This window comes from Lepidochelys olivacea (genome assembly GCF_965140295.1).
Source record: "Lepidochelys olivacea isolate rLepOli2 genome assembly, chromosome: 13".
In the NCBI taxonomy this organism is placed as follows: Eukaryota; Metazoa; Chordata; order Testudines; family Cheloniidae; genus Lepidochelys; species Lepidochelys olivacea.
Window position 1 is genome coordinate 23,567,248 of NC_140423.1, and position 24,710 is coordinate 23,591,957.

The 24,710-nt window shown below is 42.2% G+C and overlaps 1 protein-coding gene across 1 annotated transcript in view; it reads left to right on the forward strand.

The window, feature by feature from the left end:
- Positions 1 to 490: 490 nt before the first annotated feature.
- The window catches only part of PTPRT (protein tyrosine phosphatase receptor type T), a 740,652-nt gene continuing 716,432 nt past the window's right edge, over positions 491 to 24,710 (forward strand). The window contains exon 1 of the mRNA XM_084646178.1: positions 491 to 689. Coding sequence (XP_084502304.1) covers positions 620 to 689 — 70 coding nt within the window. The 5' untranslated portion in view covers positions 491 to 619. The remainder of the gene's footprint in view (positions 690 to 24,710) is intronic.

The following is a 24,710-nucleotide window of genomic DNA, read 5'->3' on the forward strand; positions in this document are numbered from 1 at the left end:
TTTTGCTCATAGGAGATATTTTGCATTGACGCCCACGGCCCCCGAAACAATGCACGAGCAGGAAATCTAATTTGCTTGCAACATGTTGTCCCCAAGTCCCTGCAAATAGGACACAGCTGAGCAGTAAAATGGATCAAACAGTTGGATTCAAGAAAATACCCTCCGATGTCTCCTGCTCTGTATTTATTTTTGTAAATTCCCAACCCCGGTTTGGTGCAGGAGTTTTGCTGCTTCTTCAGTGCAGAAGGTTCTTAATTACACTGATTCCCCTGTGGGCAACCCTCTGTCAGAACAAAAGCCAGAAGTGCAGAATGGGGGTCGGTAGCCGAGGTCCGTTGAAGTCTGGTTAGTGACGGTGTGGAGCTGTCTGAGAAAAGGGGAGGAAAAGGCAGGCTTTAGGACTCAGGGGAAATCTCTCGTCTCTGTCTCTCTCCCCCTCCCCCTGCTTTCCCTCCCCCTTCTTCAATCAGTTTGTGCTACTCATCAGATCAGGATAGCAGCTCCAGCTCGGAGATACATCTCCAACTCTCTGATGTACCAATGCAGGGGATATTTGCCAGGCACACAGAGAGACACCTGCACTGCTATAGCGGGGAGGGAATGTGAACTCCAATAAAGAATGAATCGGATTGCCACTATTGTCTTTCTGGTGCAGCTGTTGCAAAAAGCAGAGGGGCAGGTCTTCCCAGGTGAGTTCATCCATTCTTCACTTGTTCTATAGGCAGCCCTCGCGAAGGCTTCCAACTTAACCGGGGGCAGAGAGTGAGCCAGCGATAAGGGGGTGGCAATACACCGCAACGTGTCTGTTTGGGGCTGGATTGTGTGGACGTTCTGCGCGGGGTTAAGTTTGCCTTTTTGCAGTGATTTGCTTGCTTTGCTCTTCGCGTGCATCGCTTCGGCGTGGTGGGTTAAATACAAAAGCCAGGAGCGAACTGGATGCAATGTATTGAATCATATGGGATCTGCCCTACTCTTTCTTCTACCCTTTTCTACCTCGAGCTTTTTCTGAAGGATCATGGGCTGGAAAGAATAGATTTGTCTCATCAAAGCCCAGCGGATGGCAAGGAAAAGAGCAATCCTATTAAAAGTCCTTTAGAATGATGTTTGTCTTCAAAGTCATAATAGTGCCTCAACACTAACTCCCTTTTCAATGGGTTTGTTTTGTTTGCTTGCCTTCACAGGAGATATGGGTTTTATATACATACATATTTTCTCTCTCTGAGGAGGGGTATGTCTCTTTAAAAGTTGTGGCTTGTGTGAAATGAAAGCATCCCTTTCATTCTTGGGGTCAAGACAGTTGGGTCCTTTTTATAGTAAACAGTTGTTCTGAATCAAAGGCAGGGGTGAGCCTTGGGGAAAACGTGCCACCGCGCTGCAAGTCACTAGACGGTACCTTTAAACCAAAGTTAGGCAACACTTTTTAGAAGTTCAGTGGCAGCTTTTGCTCCCTACCCTCCGGGAATCCCAGAGTTTGATTAACTTTCTCTGGATGGCTGAGATACTTGGACTTGTCAGGATCTCGGTTATTTTAATCTGTAAGGAGACTGTTTTAGAGCAGAGAGAGACTGTATGTAACCTAATAGTAGCCCTCTCTCTCTCTCTCCCCCCCCCCCCAAGTTCCTTAAGTATAGCTGGAATTCCTTCAAGATGATAGGTGTCCATTGAGCTAGTTTTCTACCTCTTTCCCCATTTTGCAGGTGGATCAAAAGTGGGGGAGTGATTTCTGCTTTCCCTGGTGGTGTGGAATCAATTTTCTTGTGCTTCAGTTAGCAAATCTTTAAAACACACACACACTGCCCCTCACCCTGTATTTCCCCCTTTCCCAGCTTTCTTTTGCCTGAATGTTTAAGATGAGTAAAGGCGACTTCCCTGCTCCTAACTGCGTTTGTGGACTGGAGATGATAAATCTCACCCACTGAGGCTCGGCTATTTACATTCCATACCTTCAGCGGGGGTGCCCAGCACGCCGGGGTTTAGTGCTCCTGACATGGTGAGAAATGAAGATGCTAAGAGAGATCAAATGACTTTTATCCGGCTTCTTTAAGATATAGATGTTGGGCAGCTCAGCAAATGGGGACCAGGTAATCAGACCCATGTGTAAACCGAAAGACATTTTTTTCCATTGCGAAATCGTTTTAAAGAAAGTTTGGCGTGAGGCTGGCTGAGTCGGTAGAAGAGCTCCCATTCAGCTCTGTCCAAGCGCAAATCAGTCCAATGCTGTTTAATAACAAATTTATATTTAGATTGCTAGGCAACGGCACATGTTATCAGATTTATTAAAAACCACTGGGAAATGTAACCTTGCTAAATAGCTCCTTTCATGAGTAAAACTATCTATGGAGCTTATGGTATTTTTTTTAAAAATACCCCTTTTTAATGACTGTTCTGAATGTGATTTCAGGATATATAGGACTGGGGTTGACCTAAACTGGGGCTAGACCCTAGGCTCGTGTTCCCCTTTGATGAATCACTTAACTCGCATGCTTAGAAAAAAAATCCATCTTTAAGTAAAATGGAAAACTTTTTCGTGGAAGGGGGACGTAGGTGTGGGAGAGAATAAACGGTATCATAAAAGGCGCAGAGCAAATGCAGGTGCACTGGAAGCAAATGGCTAATCCTTTCCAAACCAGGATGGAAATATTCCATTATCATCCTTAGCTAAGTGGGAAAGCTAGTGTTTGATCTGCCTGATTGTGAATGTCAACTTTCACCTCCCACTCTAATGCCTGCCTTGTTGTTCAGAATGATGAAATGATCTTATTTATACATATAAATATGACTGCCGAGCCACTTCCACGAATGAGGTTATATGGAAAGTGTTGCCTCTTTTTAGATTACATTTAAAGGCTGAGTTCTTAATGCCCTGTAACCAATTCGCCCAGCTAAGATTCTGACAATAAAAGCAAATGGGCAGAATGTCCACGCACCCTCCCCCTCGGTTGGATTTCAATTAAGGATCAAGTTGTGGGATAGATTCCGTCCGTTGTACCCATGCACTTTTGCTGTCTTCCATCAGATGGTGCTATCTTCATAACTATTCGGATGCAAATACCTCTTGACTACATGCGGATGGAACGATTTTTTTAATGCTTAATGTGTTTATTCAGCAGCCTTTTGTTAAACATTCTGAAAAGTCATTGTGCAAGAAATGGGTTGCTTTTGTTTGTTTGTTCTGTATGGTAACGCATGTAAAAAGGGGGAAGCCAAGAGTTCGGTGTTCAAGGCAGAACAACACTGAATCCCTTCCTGTCATGCCCACTTACTTTCCAGGGCTGCACCATAAAACTCAGTATCAGAAATACTGGTGGAAATGTACAAGGGAAACCAGTATCCATTTGTTACTACTTGTTTAATACCCGGGGACCTTTTAAATCCCTTTGTTGGCCCTTCTCCTTAATACAACTGTTGCCTTGCGCTATTTGTAACATTTTCCCTCCTCTTCTCTCACCAATTACGTTTAGTTGCACACAATTTCGAACACCTCTTTTTATTTATAACACTGCAGATCTGCTCTTGAGGTTTTAAACTCTTCTTGCTGTAGGTTCCAAATCTAATTAATTCTAACTACTTTTCACTAGAATACACAGAAGTAAAATCTCAAGTGCATCTAGCAATGGCTGATCCTCATTTCAGAAGATAAGGGACTTTCCTTATGGGGAAATACTTTCTCTTAAAATACCTGTGTGTGTACGGCAATTTTCTTCTTCCTTTTGACATATGGAGTTATCCCTACAACTGTCTTGTGCTCTTTGATATGCTCTTCTTGTTGCCTGTGGAAATCCTGCAAATTTACAACCTTGAAATAACATTCAGGGGAAAACTGGGACAGTAGGTTGCATGGGGATTGTTCCCCTGAACACAGTGGCCACATTAGTTTGACACTATTGTTTCTCTTGATGGCAGTGTTGATTATATCACAGATGCCCTTCTTTTTACCTTGCTTTGCTGTAGTGGAGCTCTTGAGCATTTGGGCATGTATGTTTTCAAAGATTGATGTCTGACCATAAAACCAAAACCACAAATGATGTGTTAGAACATGGTGTATGTGGGAAAGTGAAAAGCGGGGAGGCTGGAGAGAGATTTAGGGGTGATTAATTCATTTACTAGCAGATATGTAAACAGATTAGCAAATTGGCAGCGAAAAATGGATTTTACAGCATAAGCTACTCTATGTGGCAATTGTTAACAATGTAGCCATTTAACTCACTAATCACTTCCCACTCCCTCTGGGGAACTGTTAGCAGCACAGTTCAACTTTATTTTTCTTCCTGGCTGGCTTGATTCCCTTCCTCCCCCCCCCCCCCAAATAAATGAACAATTAATATTAAACAAGGTGCTTTTTCCACAGCCACAATAAAAAGTCTTTGTGTGGTAAAGCCCAGCTAGTTCTCAACCTCCAGGTCAGAACCCATTGTTTCTTTTGCAAAATGCCCAACCTCATGTATGCCCCATTCCAGCCTGTTTCTTTCATTTTAAATTTTAATTGTGGAATCCTGCAGTGTCCTCCCTGTATAGTCCCAAATCCCTACACTTTACAGTAATGTTATGGGAATGGTTTTGGATGATTACTATAGAATACTATAGTATCTTCTTTAAATAAGGCATCACGATCTGCTACTCTCAAAACAATGGTGGTGCCAGAGATGTAGATATGAGGCTTTGTGGAATTTATAGAATGGGGTTAGGACAAGAATTGTTTCTTACGGGAACAAGTATTCATGTTGTATATAAAACCTGTTAACCAAAGAGAAGAAAATAAAATAAATTGATATGTTCAGTCTACTGAGCCTTGAAGGATTAATCCCTACATCAGTGTCTCTTCATAATTTCCCCTGTATTGTCTTTCAATGCTCATCATTATTATTTATGATAATTATTAGGAGTGTAATGAGCTGATCTGAGTGGTATCTGCTTTGCTGCTGTGGTTATTTTATTATCTCATTAACAAAGAGATAATAGAACAATTGGTAAGTGTTGCTTTTGGGCTGAATGGGATGCACCGAATATAGGGAAGAATGTTGTCTTATATGGCTTTGGATACTGATGTTTGAACATTTTAAGTCTATGGGCTAAGTAAACACCTTTAACTCCATTTGAAGTCAACATAACTTGGCATTTCTGAATATCAGGCGAGAGGCGTCTAAAATCAAGCACCCAACATTTCAGGTGATTTGAATTAATTATCTCTGGGCTTATTCACTCATCTGAAAGAATAAGAATAATACTTGCCTATGGTACTTGTTCTGAGATCTGATCAATATTTGCAATACTTTCTGTGATCTGTGGCTAAAAGGAGGTTAGGGAGTGTGTATGCTTATGCAAAGTATTTGTATTCTCTATAACAGAAAGCAAGGTGATGCATTTCCTTGTAATTCTTTGGATGCAAGCGGCTCCAAACCTGCTGCCTCCATTTTCTGTAATCAGGTGGTTTGAAATCTTGCATGTCAGTGTAACTGCAGATGAGGACTTTTTTACTGAAACTCCAAAGAAGAGGTTCTCAGCCCTTGGAAATCAGCACCCAACTGAAGGTTTGGTCTGGATTGCCCAATGTGAGATTCCTTTCATACTTTTCATGCTGGCTTGGAAGTTGTGAATTTCACTTCCGTGACGTGTGCAGCTCTTATATTGAATATGTTTGGCATTAGCCAGCCTTCGGTTGTAATTCCGGAGTTGACTGCAGTGTGTCCTGATTTTACTGTACACCATAACATTGGTGCTGGGCAGCATAGATTGGCTCATTTCATAGAATATCAGGGTTGGAAGGGACCTCAGGAGGTCATCTAGTCCAACCTCCTGCTCAAAGCAGGACCAATCCCCAAGTAAATCACCCCAGCCAGGCCTTTGTCAAGCCTGATCTTAAAACCTCAAAGGAAGGAGATTCCACCAGCTCCCTAGGTAATGCATTCCAGTGCTTCACCACCCTCCTAGTGAAAAAGTTTTTCCTAACATCCAACCTAAACCTCCCCCAATGCAACTTGAGACCATTACTCCTTGTTCTGTCATCTGGTACCACTGAGAACAGTTTAGATCCATCTTCTTTGGAACCCCCTTTCAGGTAGTTGAAAGCAGCTATCAAATGCCCCCTCATTCTTCTCTTCTGCAGACTAAACAGTCCCAGTTCCTTCAGCCTGTCCTCATAAGTCATGTGTTCCAGTCCCCTAATCATTTTTGTTGCCCTCTGCTGGACATTTTCCAATTTTTCCACATCCTTCTTGCAGTGTGGGGCCCCAAACTGGACACAGTACTCCAGGTGAGGCCTCACCAGTGTCGAATAGATGGGAACAATCACGTCCCTCAATCTGCTGGCAATGCCCCTACTTATACAGCCCAAAATGCCATTGGCCTTCTTGGCAACAAGGGTGCACTGTTGACTCATATCCAGCTTCTCATCCACTGTAACCCCTAGGTCCTTTCCTGCAGAACTGCTGCCTGGCCATTCGGTCCCTAGTCTGTAGTGGTGCATGTCCTTGTTGAACCTCATCAGATTTCTTTTGGCCCAATCCTCTAATTTGTCTAGGTCCCTCTGTATCCTAGCCCTACCCTCCAGCGTATCTACCACTCCTCCCAGTTTAATGTCCTCTGCAAACTTGCTGAGGGTGCAGTCCACGTCATCCTCCAGATCATTAATGAAGATATTGAAGAAAACCAGCCCCAGGACCAACCTTTGGGGCATTCCGCTTGATACCGGCTGCCAACTAGACATGGAGCCATTTATCACTACCCATGGAGCCCAATGATTTAGCCAGCTTTCTATCCACCTTATAGTCCATTCACCCAGCCCATACTACTGTAACTTGCTGGCAAGAATGCTGTGGGAGACTGTATCAAAAGCTTTGCTAAAGTCAAGGAATAACACACACACTGCTTTCCCCTCATCCACAGAGCCAGTTATCTCATCATAAAAGGCAATTAGGTTAGTCAGGCATGACTTGCCCTTGATGAATCCATGCTGACTGTTCCTGGTCACTTTCCTCTCCTCTAAGTGCTTCAGAACTGATTCCCTGAGGACCTGCTCCGTGATTTTTCCAGGGACTGAGGTGAGGCTGACTGGCCTGTAGTTCCCTGGATCTTACTCCTTCCCTTTTTAAAAGATGGGCACTACATTAGCCTTTTTCCAGTCTTCCAGGACCTCCCCGATCGCCATGAGTTTTCAAAGATAATGGCCAATGGCTCTGCAATCACATCAGCCAACTCCTTTAGCAGTCTCGGATGCAATGCATCCGGCCCCATGGACTTGTGCTTGTCCAACTTTTCTAAATAGTCCTGAACTACTACTTTCTCCACAGAGGGCTGGTCACCTCCTTCCCATGCTGTGCTGCCCAGTGCAGTAGTCTGGGAGCTGACCTTGTTCGTGAAGACAGAGGCAAAAAAGGCATTGAGTACATTAGCTTTTTCCACATCCTCTGTCCCTAGATTGTGGGCCCCTTACTGAATGAGGGAAGCACTTTCCTTGACTTTCTTCTTGTTGCTAACATACCTGAAGAAACCCTTCTTGTTACTCTTAACATCTCTTGCTAGCTGCAACTCCAAGTGTGATTTGGCCTTCGTGATTTCACTCCTGCATGCCTGCGCAATATTTTTATACTCATCCCTGGTCATTTGTCCAGTCTACCACTTCTTGTAAGCTTCTTTTTTTGTGTTTAAGATCAGCAAGGATTTCACTGTTAAGCCAAGCTGGTCGCCTGCCATATTTACTATTCTTTCTACACATCCGGATGGTTTGTCCCTGTAACCTCAATAAGGATTCTTTAAAATACAGCCATTTAAACTGGAGGACTTGAACCACAGAATTGTTTTTCCCACTGAAGCATTCTTCTCCTCCAGTTCTATAGCTTTTGCTAAACTTTTCCTGTGGTAGCTTCTGACAGCACATCCCATCACCATGTAAATGCTACTTGGGTAGAATTTCACCTGGTTGGCACCTGCTCCTTTCAAGAAGGCATTACTTTTCTGTTTATGCATCCTCGGCCTTTCTGGATATAGGCCTTGCATCGCCATGACTAGCCTCCATTTTCTAAATGCCATTCACCCTCCACCTTCTTGGTCACTCCTTTGAAACATTGTAGAGCCCATACTCTCACTGGTGAAGATTTACCTAAGTGGTGAATGGGTCTGTGCCCATGAGTAAGGGCATCACAATCTGTCCCTGTGTTAGGGTGTAATTATATCATAAGCTGCTGCTGCTCATTATTGCAAAATCTCAAGATTGTTTCTTCATGGTAGTGAGACAATTCCTCTGTCTTAATCAGACCCTACATCTTTTAATCAACCCCGCTTGTTTTTTAATGTCTGATCAAATGCATGCCATCTATCATATTGTCATTCTGAAATATTGAATAGACTGCGGTCTGGCTCTCGGGGCATTTATACATTTTAGAAGAGAGATTATGATGAATCAGTTAAGGTATTTAAAGTCCTTTTGAAGATCTGAGGCACTAAATAAGTAAAGTGTTATTTATTATCTAGCATAGCACTGGGGAAACAGAAAAGGGAGGGCAGCATGGACCTTATGCACCTGTGAGGAAGGCTTAGCAAGCAGAGAAGAAGAAAACCCCAATAAGAACGAGCCTGTTCGACCCTCAGTCTCCTGCGTTTCTCTTTCTTTTTTAATTAGTCCCTATAAATTAATTCAGGGCCAGCCACTTGATTTCTTGTTTCCTGCTGGGACTGTGGGCTTGGGACTTCAAGCAGAATCCAAATGAATTCCGTCTCACAGTTCAGAGTGGTGCAGTGGTTATAAAATGATTGAGCTTCTGAAGCAGTGCATGGATTTTAAGGAGGTGGAGCCTGGCTCTATCCCTTGGTATTTTGAGTCCCATCTTCCCGAAAGGCTGTGGAATTTGATGGCTGATGATGTGTGTGGTATACGCTGTCCAATGAGGCTGCTTGAACAGCCTACAGCTCCTGGCTGAGAAAAGATGTTAGCAGAAGTTACTTTGAGCCTTCTCTTTACGAAAAGTATCCCATGCTTTGTACTTTGCTGTCAGATGAAATTTCTTCAGATCTGACCTCTCAAAGGAAAGAGTGAATTCACCATGGCTGCTTCTCATTCACAGCCTTGTCATGATCCTGAATTCAAGCCAAGATAGTGACAGTATGTAAAATCTTGGAAGAGCTCCTGGCTGCAAGTGAGTTGGTGGCTGCAAGTGAGTTGGCTACAACCTAGGCTTTTAAAGGTGTACATGGAACAAAGACGAATTGCTAGCCTGTCTGCTCTCCATAACGTTGTAAAGCAACACTTACTGTAGTGTTATCTTGGGCTCTGATCCTTCTCTCTCCTCTCCTTGAAGTCGGTGGCGGGAGAAAAGGTCCATTGATTTCAAGGGGAGCAGGCTTCTGCCTGGTACTTTGGATATCTTTGCTGGGATTTCATGCTTTTGACTCTTGCAATCCCACAGGATTAGGATTTGTTGTTATTTAATTGCCCCATGTCCCAATCCACTAGAATTAAAGCCAGGCGCTCTGGTAATGCCGGCAGAAGACCCAACGATGTGCAAACAGGGTGACTATATTTTGCACATTCATGTTCAGGGTTTTCCCTTATTAGTCAAAGCGGTGGGGCTGGGAGTGGCAGTACTAACATTTTTTTTCTTAATTAAAGGGAAAGATGAAAGGGGTGAATTCTTACAGGGAGCGTGTGAATGGTAAGAACCAACTAGGGGAGGCAGGAGGAGAGGGGATGGAAAAACTGACATCCCGTAGACATATGTTAGATTGGAATCACAGCAGCATTCAGTATGTGAGCAAAGAGAACGTTCCCATCAGCCAGATGGGAAACTGTTCTCCATGACACTTCATTTCTTCAGGACACGGATTTTCTGTTAACATTCACCCACTTACATGGTAACAGCATAGAGTTTATTTTGTGTTTCCAATATCATTTGAGGTGAGTTAAATGCTTTGATGGGGGTAATTATTACTTTCAAAATTGTTTTGGAGGCCCTGTGACAGAGAGTCTTGTACACCTGACACATCTGTGATTTTAAAAAAAAATCACTTCTTACTTTGAATTAAGGTATACAATGATCACTAAAGCCTAAAATATGTTCTGTAGTTAATCCATTCACATACCATCTAATCTAGCAAGTGGAGTTGCTACCCTCCTCTCAACACAGCATTGTACATGCATATCCCCACCCCATCCACAATAAGTTAGTGTCCAAAAGTTTCCTTGCTGTGGGTTTTATTTTGTCCCTTAAGAACAATGGAGCACAAACATTACCTTCAACTGGCTATTTTTAGGTTTTGTATGAAAGACTTCCTGTCTTGTACCCTGTACCCAGTATTCTGTCTTCTGACAGTGGCCGATGCCAGGTGCCCCAGAGAGAATGAACAGAACAGGTCATCATCAAGTGATCCATCCCCTATCACCCATTCCCAGCTTCTGGCAAACAGAGGCTACACTTCAGAGCAGGGTTTTGCATCCCTGCCCATCTTGGCTAATAGCCATTGATGGACCTATCCTCCATGAACTTATCAAGTTCTTTTTTGAACCCTGCTATAGTCTTGGCCTTCAAGGGGAGTCAACAGACAGAAAATAATGTCCAGGGTTCAAACTGCAAAAAACAAATGGGATACTGTTCCTGGGGTCCAAGGATTTTGAGACTGACTTCTGCCTCTGCCCCAGCTTCTGATTTCTTCCAGCTTATCTGCTATCCAAAATTACTTGAAAAATGACATCTTTGAATAATTTTTTGACTTTTAGGCTGAAAGCCAAGATGTGGCGATAACTTTGAATATACCAGTCACATTGTAGAATTTCTGTTCTCTAACTGGATGAGTTTATCTCCTGGAATCAGGTCTTCACTATAAATATTCATGTTTACAGATTCATAATTCACTTTGCATGAACGGCCTTCATTATTTGCTGAATAGAGGCTGCCAGCGAACTTGTTTTCTAGAATATCCATGACAAGCAAAGAAAAGAGCATCTCAAGCACAACCAGAGTGAATTCGCTTTCTGTTTTTGTTTTGGTGTTTACTCAGCTCTGTTAATATTCCTATATTTACTCTGTAGTTGCGTGATATTTATTTTCCCGTAATGATTAAGCATGAACATGTAAACAGCAAGGAGTTGATTCAGTATTTTCACTCTTTTGAAATTTGGTATTATCCAGTGCCTTTCTGTACCCTAGTAGGTCATTGTAATAGTAGCAGAATTGAAAACCTCAGTGGATCCTTCTGCTCTATTCTCTGAGGTCAATGCCAGGCAGCCCAGGTGTGAGCATATAGCATCAGATGGCAGCCCAATAAAATTAAGCATCTAGAAGGCAATCTGTCTGTCAGCGAGCTGAAGGGGACTGTTTTTTTCCTCCTCCCTAACCCCAGCCCCCACAAAAAAGCAAAATATTAAGTTTGAGAGAGATACTTTTGTTCCCTCCAGGCCTTGGCTAAACAAGGCATAACATTCTGATCAGAAACACCCCTTGGTCAGTGGCTTCTAGTTTTCTGCCCTCTGCCTCTATGTCCTGACTGCTTGTTGCCAGCACTGACTCATTTCCTTTAGGGAAATGGATGTTGCTGAAGCAGTGCTAAGCCCATTGCTTGGGTCCAGCTTGTGAAAGCATGGAAGGTAAACAGGCAGCCATGGTTGTTTTGCTTGCCAGAAATCCAGACATATTGCATATGACACACACAGAGTTATTGCCAGAGATGCTGCCTACTTGGACGCTTCCTAGTTAAAATGGACCCAATGTTAAACTTTTGTGAAAACAAGCTTTTATAAAACCTAAGACTAATAGAAATGTTTCCAGAAATGAAACAGTTTTCTTTTCACTGACATTTTCCCTGCAATGACTAAAATCAAAACATTACAGCACTAAGAATCTGACCCTTATGGAAAACCCCCCTGTAGAATCTAGTAGGAAAACCCCCTTGTAGAATCCTATAGGTTTTATTTTAAGCTAGCCTATAGCGAGTCTTGGAAGAATTTGATTCGTATTTTTTATAATTTTGATGGATAATATCAATGTTTATTGTTAAGTATTTTTTTATTTTTATCTATTTACATTTTCACAGTTGTGGGAAATTATGGGGGTCAGATAATTATTTAATGACAGTATATGTTGAGATTAAAAAAGTGAAGCCTTCATACTTGTTAAGACACAAATGGTCAATATCACATGTCAAAGTCTACAAGGTAAATATCCTTAAATCAAACTCTAATAAATTCTCAAGCAGCATTTTTTCTTACTTTGCCTAGCTGTAAATTTTGATGATGATCACAAAAAATATTTTTCTTGAGGTTGTGTGTGAATGGTGAAATCATCATTTACCAACAAAAATCTAATCCTTAGAACTTATTAAGCAATTTCATCCTGCTATGAAACTCTGTGTTGGCTCAAAAACTTACACAAATGACATTTCTCTTCATGTTGTTTCTACAACAGAAACTTATTAATTTTCTATAGAACCTTCTTGGGGTCACCACTTCTAAACTCTGCAGGATTTAGTCCCATAAAAGGAACTTGAAACTGATTATAAATGGTGTCATTACTATTTAACATTTTTATATGCAACTATGTTGAAGCCCTATAGGGCTAGGCACTGTCCTAGAAAATGACAATCCGAGTCTTAGAGTCCAAGCTGAAAGAGATGCTAAGAGTAATCAAAGAGCATAAATGTTGACAATTAGATTGGATCTTAGATTATTTAGAAAATAAGGTCTTTCAAGTAACATAAGCTTTGTGTTTTACAACACCTGATTTTAAGCTGAAAATGTCTCTTTAAAGCAAATGTACCGTTTTATTAATTTTTTTTTTCCTGGTCAGTTCGATTCCTTAACGCAACTCCGTCAGCTCGTTGACAGGATTTTTCCTTGTTACTGGTTCAGGTTTTGAACACTCTGGTTTGGATTCTGTGATTGCTGTGTCTATTAACAACTGTCTCTCCTAAACTCCTTGCAAGGACTCAGATGGCATTTGTATCTGAGGGTCACTGTGCATATTAGCAGAGGTCAACACATGGTAGAAATCAGCAAAGGGGTGGCAAGCTCACAAATAAGGAAACATGCTGTCCCTACTGGCACAGATTAACCCTAGAGCCTGAGAAAATCAGACATTATGGAGAAGAGAGGGAAATAGACTCTGCATAATTAATTGCCCCTAAATGAACTTACAAAGCAAAAAATATCCCTCCTAGAAGAATGTGTTGGGTTTTTTTTAATATAACATATCTACATATGTTGTTTTATGCGTGAAGTAATATACCTAGTCTGGAATTACATGCACATTTAGTAGAACTACAAGTGTGAACAATGGGTACTGGGCTAGATGGACAATTGGTCTGACCCAGCATGGCCCTTGTTATGTACTTGTTCGTTGATACAGTTCTAGTAAATATACAAAATGTTTAGATGCATGCTTACAAACAATACTATGGGACACAGTATTGATGCTGTTTGGAGGTTTGTTCGCATCTAAACAAGATCTCCCACATTTTTTTGAGGTCTACATAACTCAGAGGCTGTCTGTGCTGATGAGTCACTGAAAGACTAGAGAAAAGCAAACATGGTGCCAATTTTCAAAAATGAAAGAAGATAGCTTTATGGGATGTTAATTCCCAGCATCAAACTTCTATCTCTAGCAGAATAAGTACTGAAGGAAAAAAACATTCAGTGCTTTATTGTGCAAGGTACCAAGTTCTGCTGTGAAACGCTGACTGTATCCTCAGCTCTCACTGACTTCAATATACGTCTGGGGTACCTGACACTTTGCAAGATTGAGCCCCTTGAGAGTATTAGCAATAAGTAGTGTGGGTTTTGAATAAATCTTGCAAGGCAAGCCTGATTGTACAAAAAAAAAAAAAAGTGGACAAAGGGAGCGCAGTAGGTGTATTTAGATTTTAGTGAAGAATTTGATTCTTTTCCCCATAACAATATTTTCAGTTGAGTGAGGCTGTCTGTTTGGATGCTGCAAGCAATACACATAGATCCCGGTCCTATTTATCATCTTCCTTAATGTTCTGGAGAAGTAAACAGCATATTTCATAAATTTTGCCAGATACCTAATTGGGAGGATTGCAAATACTGATGAGGATGGAGAAATAATAACAAGGTGCCTAGAGAGGTTACAATCATAGGCAGAAAAAACTAAAGTAGCTGCAGCTGGGGAAAATGAAAGCTTCTGTAATATATCCATGGGAAATAAACACACACTTATATTCGGTGGGTGGGTGGGAACCTGAAAGGTGTTAATGCTGGGACTTAGATGTGAGAGTGCACAGCAATTTAGACATGACTATGAAATTAAATCTAGCTGCAAAAAGCAGCCTATACAGTGTTAAGCTGCATACCCAAGAGGGAAAAATAGCCCTTCTCTACATGGTGGTTGTATCACTGCACCTGAAAACATTGCTTTCAGCACTGGGAACTATATTACCATAATTGACAGATTAGAAGCTCAGAGTATGTCAAAATGATCAAGGGGCTAGACTTGTGAGGAAAGATTAAAAGAGCTAACTATGTTTAGCCTGGCTAAGTAATGGCTGAGGGTGGAATGGACGGGGGATAACTTGACAAATATTTGAAAGATCTGAACACTAAAGAGAGAGAGAGGAATTATTTAGTAGGCATGTAGAGTGATGGGATAACGTTAAACAAGTGAAATTTTAGGTGAAGCATCAGGAAAATCTTGACACTGAGGTGGGTAAGGCTGTGGAATAGTCTCCCAGGGATGTGGTGGAAACCCCATTGCTTGGGCCATTTAACTTTAGACTGCTTGAAAGAGTAGAATATGTAATACAGGGAACAATTCTGCACTTACTGGGGAATTGGACTGAAATATCTAATGAGTCTTTGTTTCTAAGCTTATGCCTCTCTAATAATACTAGCAGGCCCCAATGCTAACATGTCTTTTAGTCATAGGTTTGCATGATCTATTGATGTTGTTTTGGGGGGCCAGCATTTGAAGAATGACAACCACTCACCCTTATTAAAAAAGCAAAACAAAATATAAATATAAAGGCACTCCTGCCTTCTTAATAATAACCCTGCAATAACAAACTAGCATGGTTGAATCATGAATAGAGAAGACAAATTTAGCGAAGAACTCTTCAGTGTCATTCTTATGATTAAGGGGGATTAGGAGCAGCAATAAAACAAAATTGTCATATAACAAATATGACGATGAACAACACCTTACTGCTGTCATTTCAACTGTTTTAATTCATCTGAACTGAAGTCCACAGAGGACAGTGGGAGTATTTCCTTTGACATCAGTAGACTTTGCATCAGACCAACAATTTCCTCTGTTTATCCACTCATGCAATATGTATCCTACATAGACAGACTATGTTAAGAGAACATGTACACCCTTAATTCAGCCCCCTTGTGCATATGCATTATTACGATATCCTCTTAATTACATGAGTACATAGTATTTTTCCCCACTAGCTCCCTGCCTCATTCAGTGCATTGGATGGACCTGCTGTAGAGATGAATCAGGGTTGTATATTGAAGGAGGCTATTGTCTGTAAGACCCCCTATTTCATTTGTTGCAAAACTTGGAAGCTGTGTAGTGAATGCAGCAATGATGGCAGGAAGAGAATGGAAAGTTCTTGTGTGTTGACTGGCAAGTCACTTAAACTAAACTTTCTATGGGTGGTCACTAATTGTGTGTTCCTCATTTTCTGGGTGCTTGGTTTGATACCTTCGGAGCTGATTTGCAGAAGTGATGAGCGATCACAGCTGAAACTGAAGTCAATGGGAGCTGGGCTTTGTACACTCAAATGCTGTATATGCAAAGTACTCTGAGGAAACCTAGGTGCCTCAAATTGGGGATCCAAAATTAGTGGACAGTTTTGACTTCCATCTCTTTGTGCCTCAGTTCCCAGTCTGTAAAATGGGGATGGGAATGCCCCTCTCCTCAGAGGAGTGTCATGCAAATATATTAGTTAATGCTTGTGAAGCAAGCACCCAAGATAAACCCAGGAGGAAACTAATTATTCTGTCCTCAGAGCAGGGTTTGAAATGGTTTGCGGTATATAAGGCATAGAACCACATGTTAAATGATGAGGATAAAACAGGATATTGAATAGCTGCTCTTTCAATGAGAACAGTCCATCCTTTATCGTGAATGAGCAGGGCTTCTGTGGAAAAACTAGCAAGTGAGCATGTAATTAAGTACTGTATTAAGCACCTGGTGGGGGTGTGGCTGGTGGTTTAATTAAGATTACATCTGTAATCTTAATTCTGGCATTTCCTAATTTTTGAGTGCTCAGCTCTGCAGCCTTAGCTTTCTTTTAACATAGTGTTTTTATTTATACATATAATTATTTATAATATGATACAGAAAGATCCTGTTTGTTCTTTAACTAAGAATTTTCTACATGACACCTCATGGTGTGACCGTTTTATACCCTTTGCCAACATCTTGCATGCAATTAATGTCATCCTGTGTTTTGTTCACCTTCGCTGCAATTGTAGAAAGCTGTAGGGAGAAACCAAGGCTATTACAATTAAATTGAGTAATTGATTATTCAAATCCCATTTAAAGAACAAAAAAGAGGCAAGAAAACGGATTGTGTTGTTTCATCAACTAATTCAAGGGGACTCAGGTCTTCAGAAAATTAACTTGAATTCCATTCCTTATCTGTTATTGTTTTGAGCATTTAAATTATTGTCACAGTCAGAAGTACAAATAATGAGTTCTTTCCAAACTTGTTCTTTTTTTAAAATTATTATTTATATCCTCAGGCTTCCAATCTATTTCCTTTGTTCTCTTATTCCCTTTTATGACCAATATGTAATATCCATCCCTTCCTCCCGCGTCCAGTGTGTTTCGTGTAATGCCCGTTGATTGCTACCATGTTATATTCTAGAAATGAGCTGTGTTTATAGCAGCAGTGGGATGTGCCTGGTACTCTTATAAAATGTACCTACTAACTATGCAAATCAGTCCATGTCCTAGGGCCATAAAGGTGGTTGAATTTATTTAGTATCCCTTCAAATTCTCCTATTTGCTGCAACAATAGTATGTGGGGGAAGAGGGCGCATTGGGGGAGGGAAGAGGAGAACGGATCTGAATTCAACATTTAAAGCATTTGTCTGTAACTTTTTTTTTTTTTTCAAGCAAGATCTACTGCTTATAGGAAAGAGAATTTCTAGTGACTCCTTCACTAAAATCATATTTGTTCAGATGCTGGGCTGTGCTGCACCTCCTTTGTGCCACACTGTCAGTTCAAAGTTGCATTAAAGCTGGCATGACTAGCTCTGGGAGGATCATTCCAGTGTAGGGGGAACCTCTGATGTCGTAGAATTGCTGTAGCAGCTCTTACACTGTTTCACTCCTCCTGGCTGGACCTTAGCTGCCACAGTTGCTTCTTGGGGTTTCGGGAAGTTTTGTTACAAGTTAGAGAACTCTTGTGAAGATGTGGGTCAGTCATTTTGGTAGCTTGTCTCATGATTGCAATAGAGTAGATCACTAACGGTATGTCTACACTGCACTAAAACACCTGCAGTTGGCCTGTGTCAGCTGACTCAGGCTGTGATGCTTTAAAATTGCAGTGTAGATGTTCAGGTGTGGGTAGAAGCCTGGGCTCTGGGACCCTGACAGGCAGTGGTGCAAGTAGATTTTAACTCTTACCTGTATGGTACTGCTCGTGCCCCCCCAACCTCCCTTCACAAAAAAATGTTCCCTGTCCTCTGACGGGGCCGTACAGACTCCAGACACGGGGCCGTACAGACTCCAGACACGGGGCCGGCTCCAGTCACCAGCGAAGGAAGCAGGTGCCTGGGGTGGCCAATGGAAAGGGGCGGCACGTCCAGGTCTTCGGCAGAAATTCAGCGGCGAGGCCTTTATTCCCTCCCTTCCACTTTGGCGGCAGCTCAATCGTTTTTTTTTTTCTTTTCTTTTTGCTGCTTGGGGCACCAAAAAAGCTGGAGCCAGCCCTGTCCGGAGATGCAGCTGCGTGGAAGGTCTGGGGGCAGTGCAGCTGTGTCAGAGGAGCTGCCGGCACGGGGCGCTGGTTCCTGGGAGCAGCGGCCCAACGCTCTGCCCCTTTCGCCACTGTGGTTCCCAGGAGAGCCCTGCGGTTCAGTGGATACCGATTTCTTTCCGTGGATATCCGCATCTGCATGTATAAATTTGTATCTGTGCAGGGCTCTACAATTAATTCTTGAAAATGTGTCTTTCCAGTATGGTGTACTGGCAATAAATGTCTTAATTGTGCAGAGTACCTGACAGTACCAGCTTACTTGCACCACTACTGCAGGTGGGAGTGTCCCAGAGCCCAGGCTCCAGCTCGAGTCTGAATGTCTATGCTGCAACTGTATAGCCTTGTTGACTGAGTGCCCATGAGCCTGGGTCAGCTAGCACAGGCCAGCTGCCAGGTGTGTTGTGATGCAGACATCCTAAGGGACTGAAGGAATTGCAGTGGGTTAATGCAGTCTCACCTCTGCAGATCTGGATTCAACCGAGATTTAGGTCACAACAGAAATAAAGGTTGTGGTGTTCTGGAGAACTGTCCACATCAGAAAAATGACAATGCAACAACATCCATTCCTATGTGCTTGATTGTCTTTCCCTTCTGGAGGCTCACGATTGGAACAGAGAATGGTGGTGACTGAGAGGTACTAGTAGTCTGTGCCCTTGAGAGACAAAGGAATGGAATAGCATGGGGAAATGCAAGTTAGGATAGGTGAAATTTGAGGCATTTATATGGTGCTTGACCCTGACCACCCCCCCCTTTAGTCTCATTATTAATACCTTTACTTTAAATTTTAACAGAGAATAAATATTGAATTGCTTCTGCTGTATTAAAATATTGTGCACCATGAACACATCCCTCTTTTAGACAAATTGCCTTAATTCCAAAGAGATCCTGGGGGAAGAAGGTAGTGTTTACACCAATATTATATATCACAACTAATCAAGTTCAAGCACATTATCTATAATACATGTAATTACATGGGGGACAACAATTTAAGAGTAATACATTCCAGATGAACATGAATCAAGATTTTCCACCCCCCCACCTTGCTTTTCCCAAGTCTCACTTTATCATACTTCACCATTAATTAGTCTTTCAGAATTAAGTCCATTACATCCCTCTCTGTGTTCCCAGTTTACCTAGGAGGATCAAAGGTTTCTCTGATTTATAGTGCTTCGGTTTTGCAATCTCACAGGTGCAAATGAAACCTTGTGTTTTTTAGCTGACCTTTTTAGGTTTTGAAAAAGCAGCCTATTGAACATAGCATATACAAACTGGGTGAGAAGCATGCTTCTTCATAAGACTTCCTGTTTACAAGAATTTAGACAGTGTGAAGCAAACCCCAGTTGCATATAGGTAAGCAATGTTTAGATCAGGGCACTGGGAATTGGAAGCCCAGGTCTCTGACAGTCTCATTACCTTCAGCAAGTAAATCTTATGGCGCCTTGGTTTAGCCTTTTGTAAATAGTCTATACATTGCTTTTCTATCTCCCAGCGCTATTGGGAGGCTTAATTAGCTAGCATTGATAAAGCACTTCGAGATCTCCTGATGGAAGGCACTACAGGAGTGTGAAGTATTTTCAGAGTCTGCGACTTGTTTTTATTCTCCAACAGTGGTAAATGCTGGTTCTTCAAAAGGAGGGTCTCTGCTGATGTCAGTGGGCACAGATCCAATGAAATCAACGGCGCTGAATCCATTGATACTAGAAAATAATTTGGCTCATGAAGCCCAAGTAATGCACCTAATTGTGCCATATTTTGTGGTGATGTGGATTTTTTTCCCTCATCTCAGGTGGTGATCAGCTTATACGTTGAAGCATGAAGGTCGTGTAATTCTGTGTTGGTACTAGCATGGGCTGGAAGTTGTCTGCCCCAAATATGGTACCTGTAAACCTACAGAGAACTGGGAGGGATGTTTGGGGCTGGTCCTGGAATTTGAGGGTGGTCTGTGTGTTTACAGAGCTTACTTTAGGAACATACCAATAGTGCATGCACACATGGCTCTTCCTTGTCTCTGTGGCCCTCAGAAGGCCAAAGCATCTGAGGTCAGAGAGGCAATAATGTCTGTCAGCTCTTGCCTTTCAGACAAGTGGAACATGGAAGGGAAGAGAACCGCAATAACCACATTGGGAGCCACTGGGGGAGTAGTGGCAACTTCACAAAGACCCTCATGGAGTGGAGCACAGTGGAAACCTGTTAAAGAGGGGGTGAGCACAGGAGGTTCACTGAGGGAACTTTATGGGATGGGGGCATTGAGCACGAGTGTGTTTTGGTTGGGAAAGTGGAGGAGGGGAACTGAAGGAAATGAAGCTCTCCCATCCCCAAGAGGGGATTCTTGCGCTTCCTCTAACAATGTTAGACTGAGTGGTCTTATGCGTAGGACCTTGAACTGAATGTGTTGCCTAGATGCATTCCCTCCCTCCCTTGGTGCAGACCTGTAATTCGCTCTGTAGGTCTGGGCTGTGTATGTCAACTGCTGCCTGCAGGAACAGATTGAGTACAGGCTCATGCTGCTTTTGCAACATAGATATATGCCCATGCTGGGGACACAGTTCCAGTGAGCCAGAATGTGTTTGGGTGGGTGCTGGAGCCCACCTCATCCCAAGGATGATGTATAGCAGGCAGCAGATGTGTGTAGGCAGGGCAGATTTTGACTTTCAATAGGTTGGCAAGATGTCCTTTTAAGAAGGACGCTGTGATTGCAAGCACACAAATGCTGGTAAATGGAAGTTTTGAAAGGCTGTTGAGGATGGATTGTGAGGTGAGACCATGCTTTTAATTTGTGCCTAACATACTTCTACACTGCAGCCGAGAAAAAGGTTAATGCATTTCTTCCAGACATTGGGGGCACTTACAATGGACCAAGGTTATTCTTCTCTATTTTGTCACAAAATAAACAGAAATTTATGTGCTTCACCGTCTACCACTTTATTCAGAGACACTCCCCTTCAACTTGATGTATAAATGAAGTGTTAGTCTGACATCTGAGCTGCCTCCTTTCCCCTCCTCCTGCAAATGACTAGGTGGCTCCTGTTATCTCTATATTTCCATCATCTATATTTTATATGGAGCGATAGAGATGCCTGTAATTAAAGTTGGCTAGTACTTTCCACTTTCTATAAGTACAGATAGCTATTTCTCTCAGGGTTATTGGTAATAGAATATTTATATTTTATCTACACACACATACACACAGAGCACATTTTTTTCCTGTAGATCGACTGATCATGTATATTTAGTCGATATAAAATACAATTTTTTTCTCCTGGATTGTAGTTGGAGACAGTCGATGTGCAGGCCACTAATTCCCAGATGTTTCTTGTCTTGCTAGATTTCAGTGTGTTTTGTCAAATATTTGGCTTTGCTGAGCAAGTTGGCATATTCTATTAGCTCAAGCTGATTTACTGTCTCAGTGCCGTCCGCTTGGCACAGAAAGGTAATATTCAGTGTGTCTGTGGGGATTATGTTAAAATCTTAGGAAAAACATGTTCAGGTTTTTGGTGGTGGTGGAAATAGAGAGGAGGGGAAAAACATTTTATTACTGAAATTTCTAGTCAATGTTAGTTCAGAGACCACAGGACAGATTTTCAAGAGAGCTGGGCACACCCAGTCTGGGTGAGATTTTTCAAAAGAATTGAGTTATGGATCATCAGTTATGGATGTGCAACTCTTTTACCAGTCTAGAGCTTAGTGTCCAGGTGGCTTTTGTTGGTGGAATCACATTGCGGATACGTACGTGGAAATTCTTCAAACAGAAAAATGTAATCCGTGATCTCTGCTGGTTTATGGAATGGTGAATTACTGAGTGCTGGCTGCCGTTCAGCTTCTTCGCCACACTCTTTTATTGCAAGTGCTACTACGAGGCAGGGGAGGTTATTTGCTACATACAAGGGGAAAATTGTAGAGAGAAAGTTTTGCTACTATATTGCTGGGTTTGCCTTTTTATTTTTTATTTTATTTGCTCATGACCTAGAAACAGTGGAGGATCTTTTTAAAGGGGAAGAGGAGCATGTTCTTTCAGTCCCAGATTTAGAATTAATGAGGGGAAAACTTAGAAAGTGTAAATTACTCCATATTACCTATTGGCTGTCAATCCAGAACTCTCTCTCCTCATCCCAGATCCAGCTTCCATATAGCTGCATTTGACTGCACCTTTTTCTATACACGTGTGGCTTTGTTTGTACTTTTGGTTCCCAGTACTTTGTTTCTAGGACATATTGTCTTTAATAGAAACCAGCTTTATTCTCTGAAACATCTATGGTATCTTCTGTCTCTTGGCTGCTTCCCCTGCTTGATGATACTATTTTATTAAATTGTGATTTGCTAAACTACAATCCTGTGACTGCTTGCAAGCAGTGGTCTGCACAGGACACATTTAGTAATACTTTTGCTATGCACATTGAACAATGGGAAGGGAATCTATTTGAAGACTGGCAGGCATCGGGCTAACTTCGCTGCTGCTACTGTGGCAAGCATTTGGATCTGTACCGGTGATTCTTCTCTTTTGTTGAAGAGTGGGTTTGGGTGCCTCTGTGCAGGTCTGAATTTATAGGAGCTGTCATATAATATCACATCAGCGGTCCATCCAGTCCAGAATCCTTCCTGTGAGAGTGGCTGGTATCAGATGCTTCAGAGCAGTGTTTCTCAACCTTTTTTGATACCCGGGACCAGCTTGCTGCCTTCCTAAACTGTGTCAGGGAAATCTCGGGGACATGGACCAGTCATTGAGAAACACTGCTTTAGAGGAAGGTGCAAGAATACTGGAGTCTACAGAATATTCTAGCTACGGTGCTACTCCTTCACCTCTGTAGCCTACCACACATTTTATGAGTGTTCTTGAGGGTTTGCATTGCCACTTTTTCCTATATGTGATCAAGGACACTGGCTAACCTCCTTCCAGTACTCTGTGTATTTAGCACAATATCACAAGCTTTGTTCCTCACCCAAGTTTGAAGCATTGTCAAACCAGAGCTAAGCAAACTAGTCACTGTCAATAATTTATGCAATGAGCTTTGCCCTTTTTTCTGTTCCCTATTCATCCCCAAGCAGACTTTTAATATTTTTTACAAAATAATTTCTATTTGTAATTGTTCGCCAAAGAGTTTATGCAAACAAATTTCCATCTGTGGGTTGTTTCCAAGCAGTTAACTCTGATCCTTTGGGGTACTGTAGTCACCTTAGCCACATGCTATTTTTTCTGCTCTCTAATAGGATGACTAAGAACTATTAAACAAAGCTCTTACTTGTGGCAAATACCCTTGTTCACCTGTGAATATGGATACTTGTAGAAATAATAGCCATTCTGAAAAAACTTGCTGTAGGCCAGCAAGTGGAAATAGGTCTGGACATGGACAAAACCAACTGCAGTTTGAAATTTGAATGAATGTTTGTGATCATGATGTCACAGCTTGCACCCAGCTCTAGCCCAGACGTTGTATACTATCCATTTGTAATGCTCTCCCCTTTCTACCACTCACAGAAAAGGAAAACCTTATCTGTATTTCCCAAACTTGGGGAGCTCCAGATTAGTCTAGGGAAAGCACAAAGCAGAAGAGAACATTGCATGGCCCTGGGTCTGCCCCTCTTCAGTGCAAGTATATGATCTTGGACCGGGGTAAAGCAGGAGGTGGCTCTCTAAACACCATCCACCTGATGTCCCTGATCGCATTGGAGCCCCTAATGAAGCTGGCCACAGAAGTATTTCATGTGTTCAAGGCCGCAGGATGAGGTAGCAACCCTCAGGCCCAAGCTGCTTTAGTTTTCTTTCACTGCTCTCTGCTCACCTGGAAGAGCATTTGTTTGCTTCTCCAGGCAGCCACCAATGGTGAGTGGCCTGTAGCTTCTTCCTGCATTGGCAAAATGGACAGGGCAATCAGAAAACAATGGAATAAATATTAGGAAGAGAGAGGAAATTGAGAAAAGAAGGGCAAAAATGAGCAGAGGTAGAAAAGCACAGGAGAGAGTAAATGGACAGGAAAATAATGATGGCAGCAGCTGAGGTGAGGCATAAGACGGGGAGATACTGACCCACTAGTCTGTCCCAAAGGTTGGAAACCACTGCCTTACACTCTGGGCTGTGTGTTTTCATAAAGGGCCGTGTTCCAATCAACAAGGGTTTAGGAAAGGAAGGGACTTTATATCCCTAAGAAATTGGAAGAGGGCTGGGACCAGCATTACTTAACTGTGCTGCTTGGTGACTTGCTGCTCCATAGCTAATTTAAGACCTCCTCTTTCAAAGATTTAGTGCTGCAAGCGGTGCTTGTACAGACTTTAAAGGAAATGCTTTTCCTCAGTTGAAGACTGCTCTGTTGAGCATCTCACTTTTCCCTAAATGAGCTTTGAAAGCTTCCCCGGTTTTGCACCTCTTGTCCGAGCGGCGTGTCTGGGTGGGAGGCAGACCTCTTCCTTGTTGATAAATGGACTGAGACTGAATTTATCTGTCAAGCCACTGCAGCGAATCCTTAAATCTGGTGGTTGGTGGAGAGGGAGGAGGTAGCAGGGAAACAGGAAAGGTTGCAAAAATGAGAGCGAGAGAAGGGAAAGAGCCAGAGGGAAACTAAACGTATCGGATGCCATGGATTGGATAACTGAGAACTGGAGAGCTACTCATCAGCTTTTTAAAAGAGAGCTGTACCACAGACTTTTTGTCTTTTCCTCTTTCTGTTAGGTTTATTTCCTGTGGATGTTGCATAAGGTACAGGAAAGTCTGTCTTGTGTTTTATCCACACAAGGTGTTGCAGTCTTAATATGGCAACGTTCTTGAAAGACAAATTCTGTAAGAA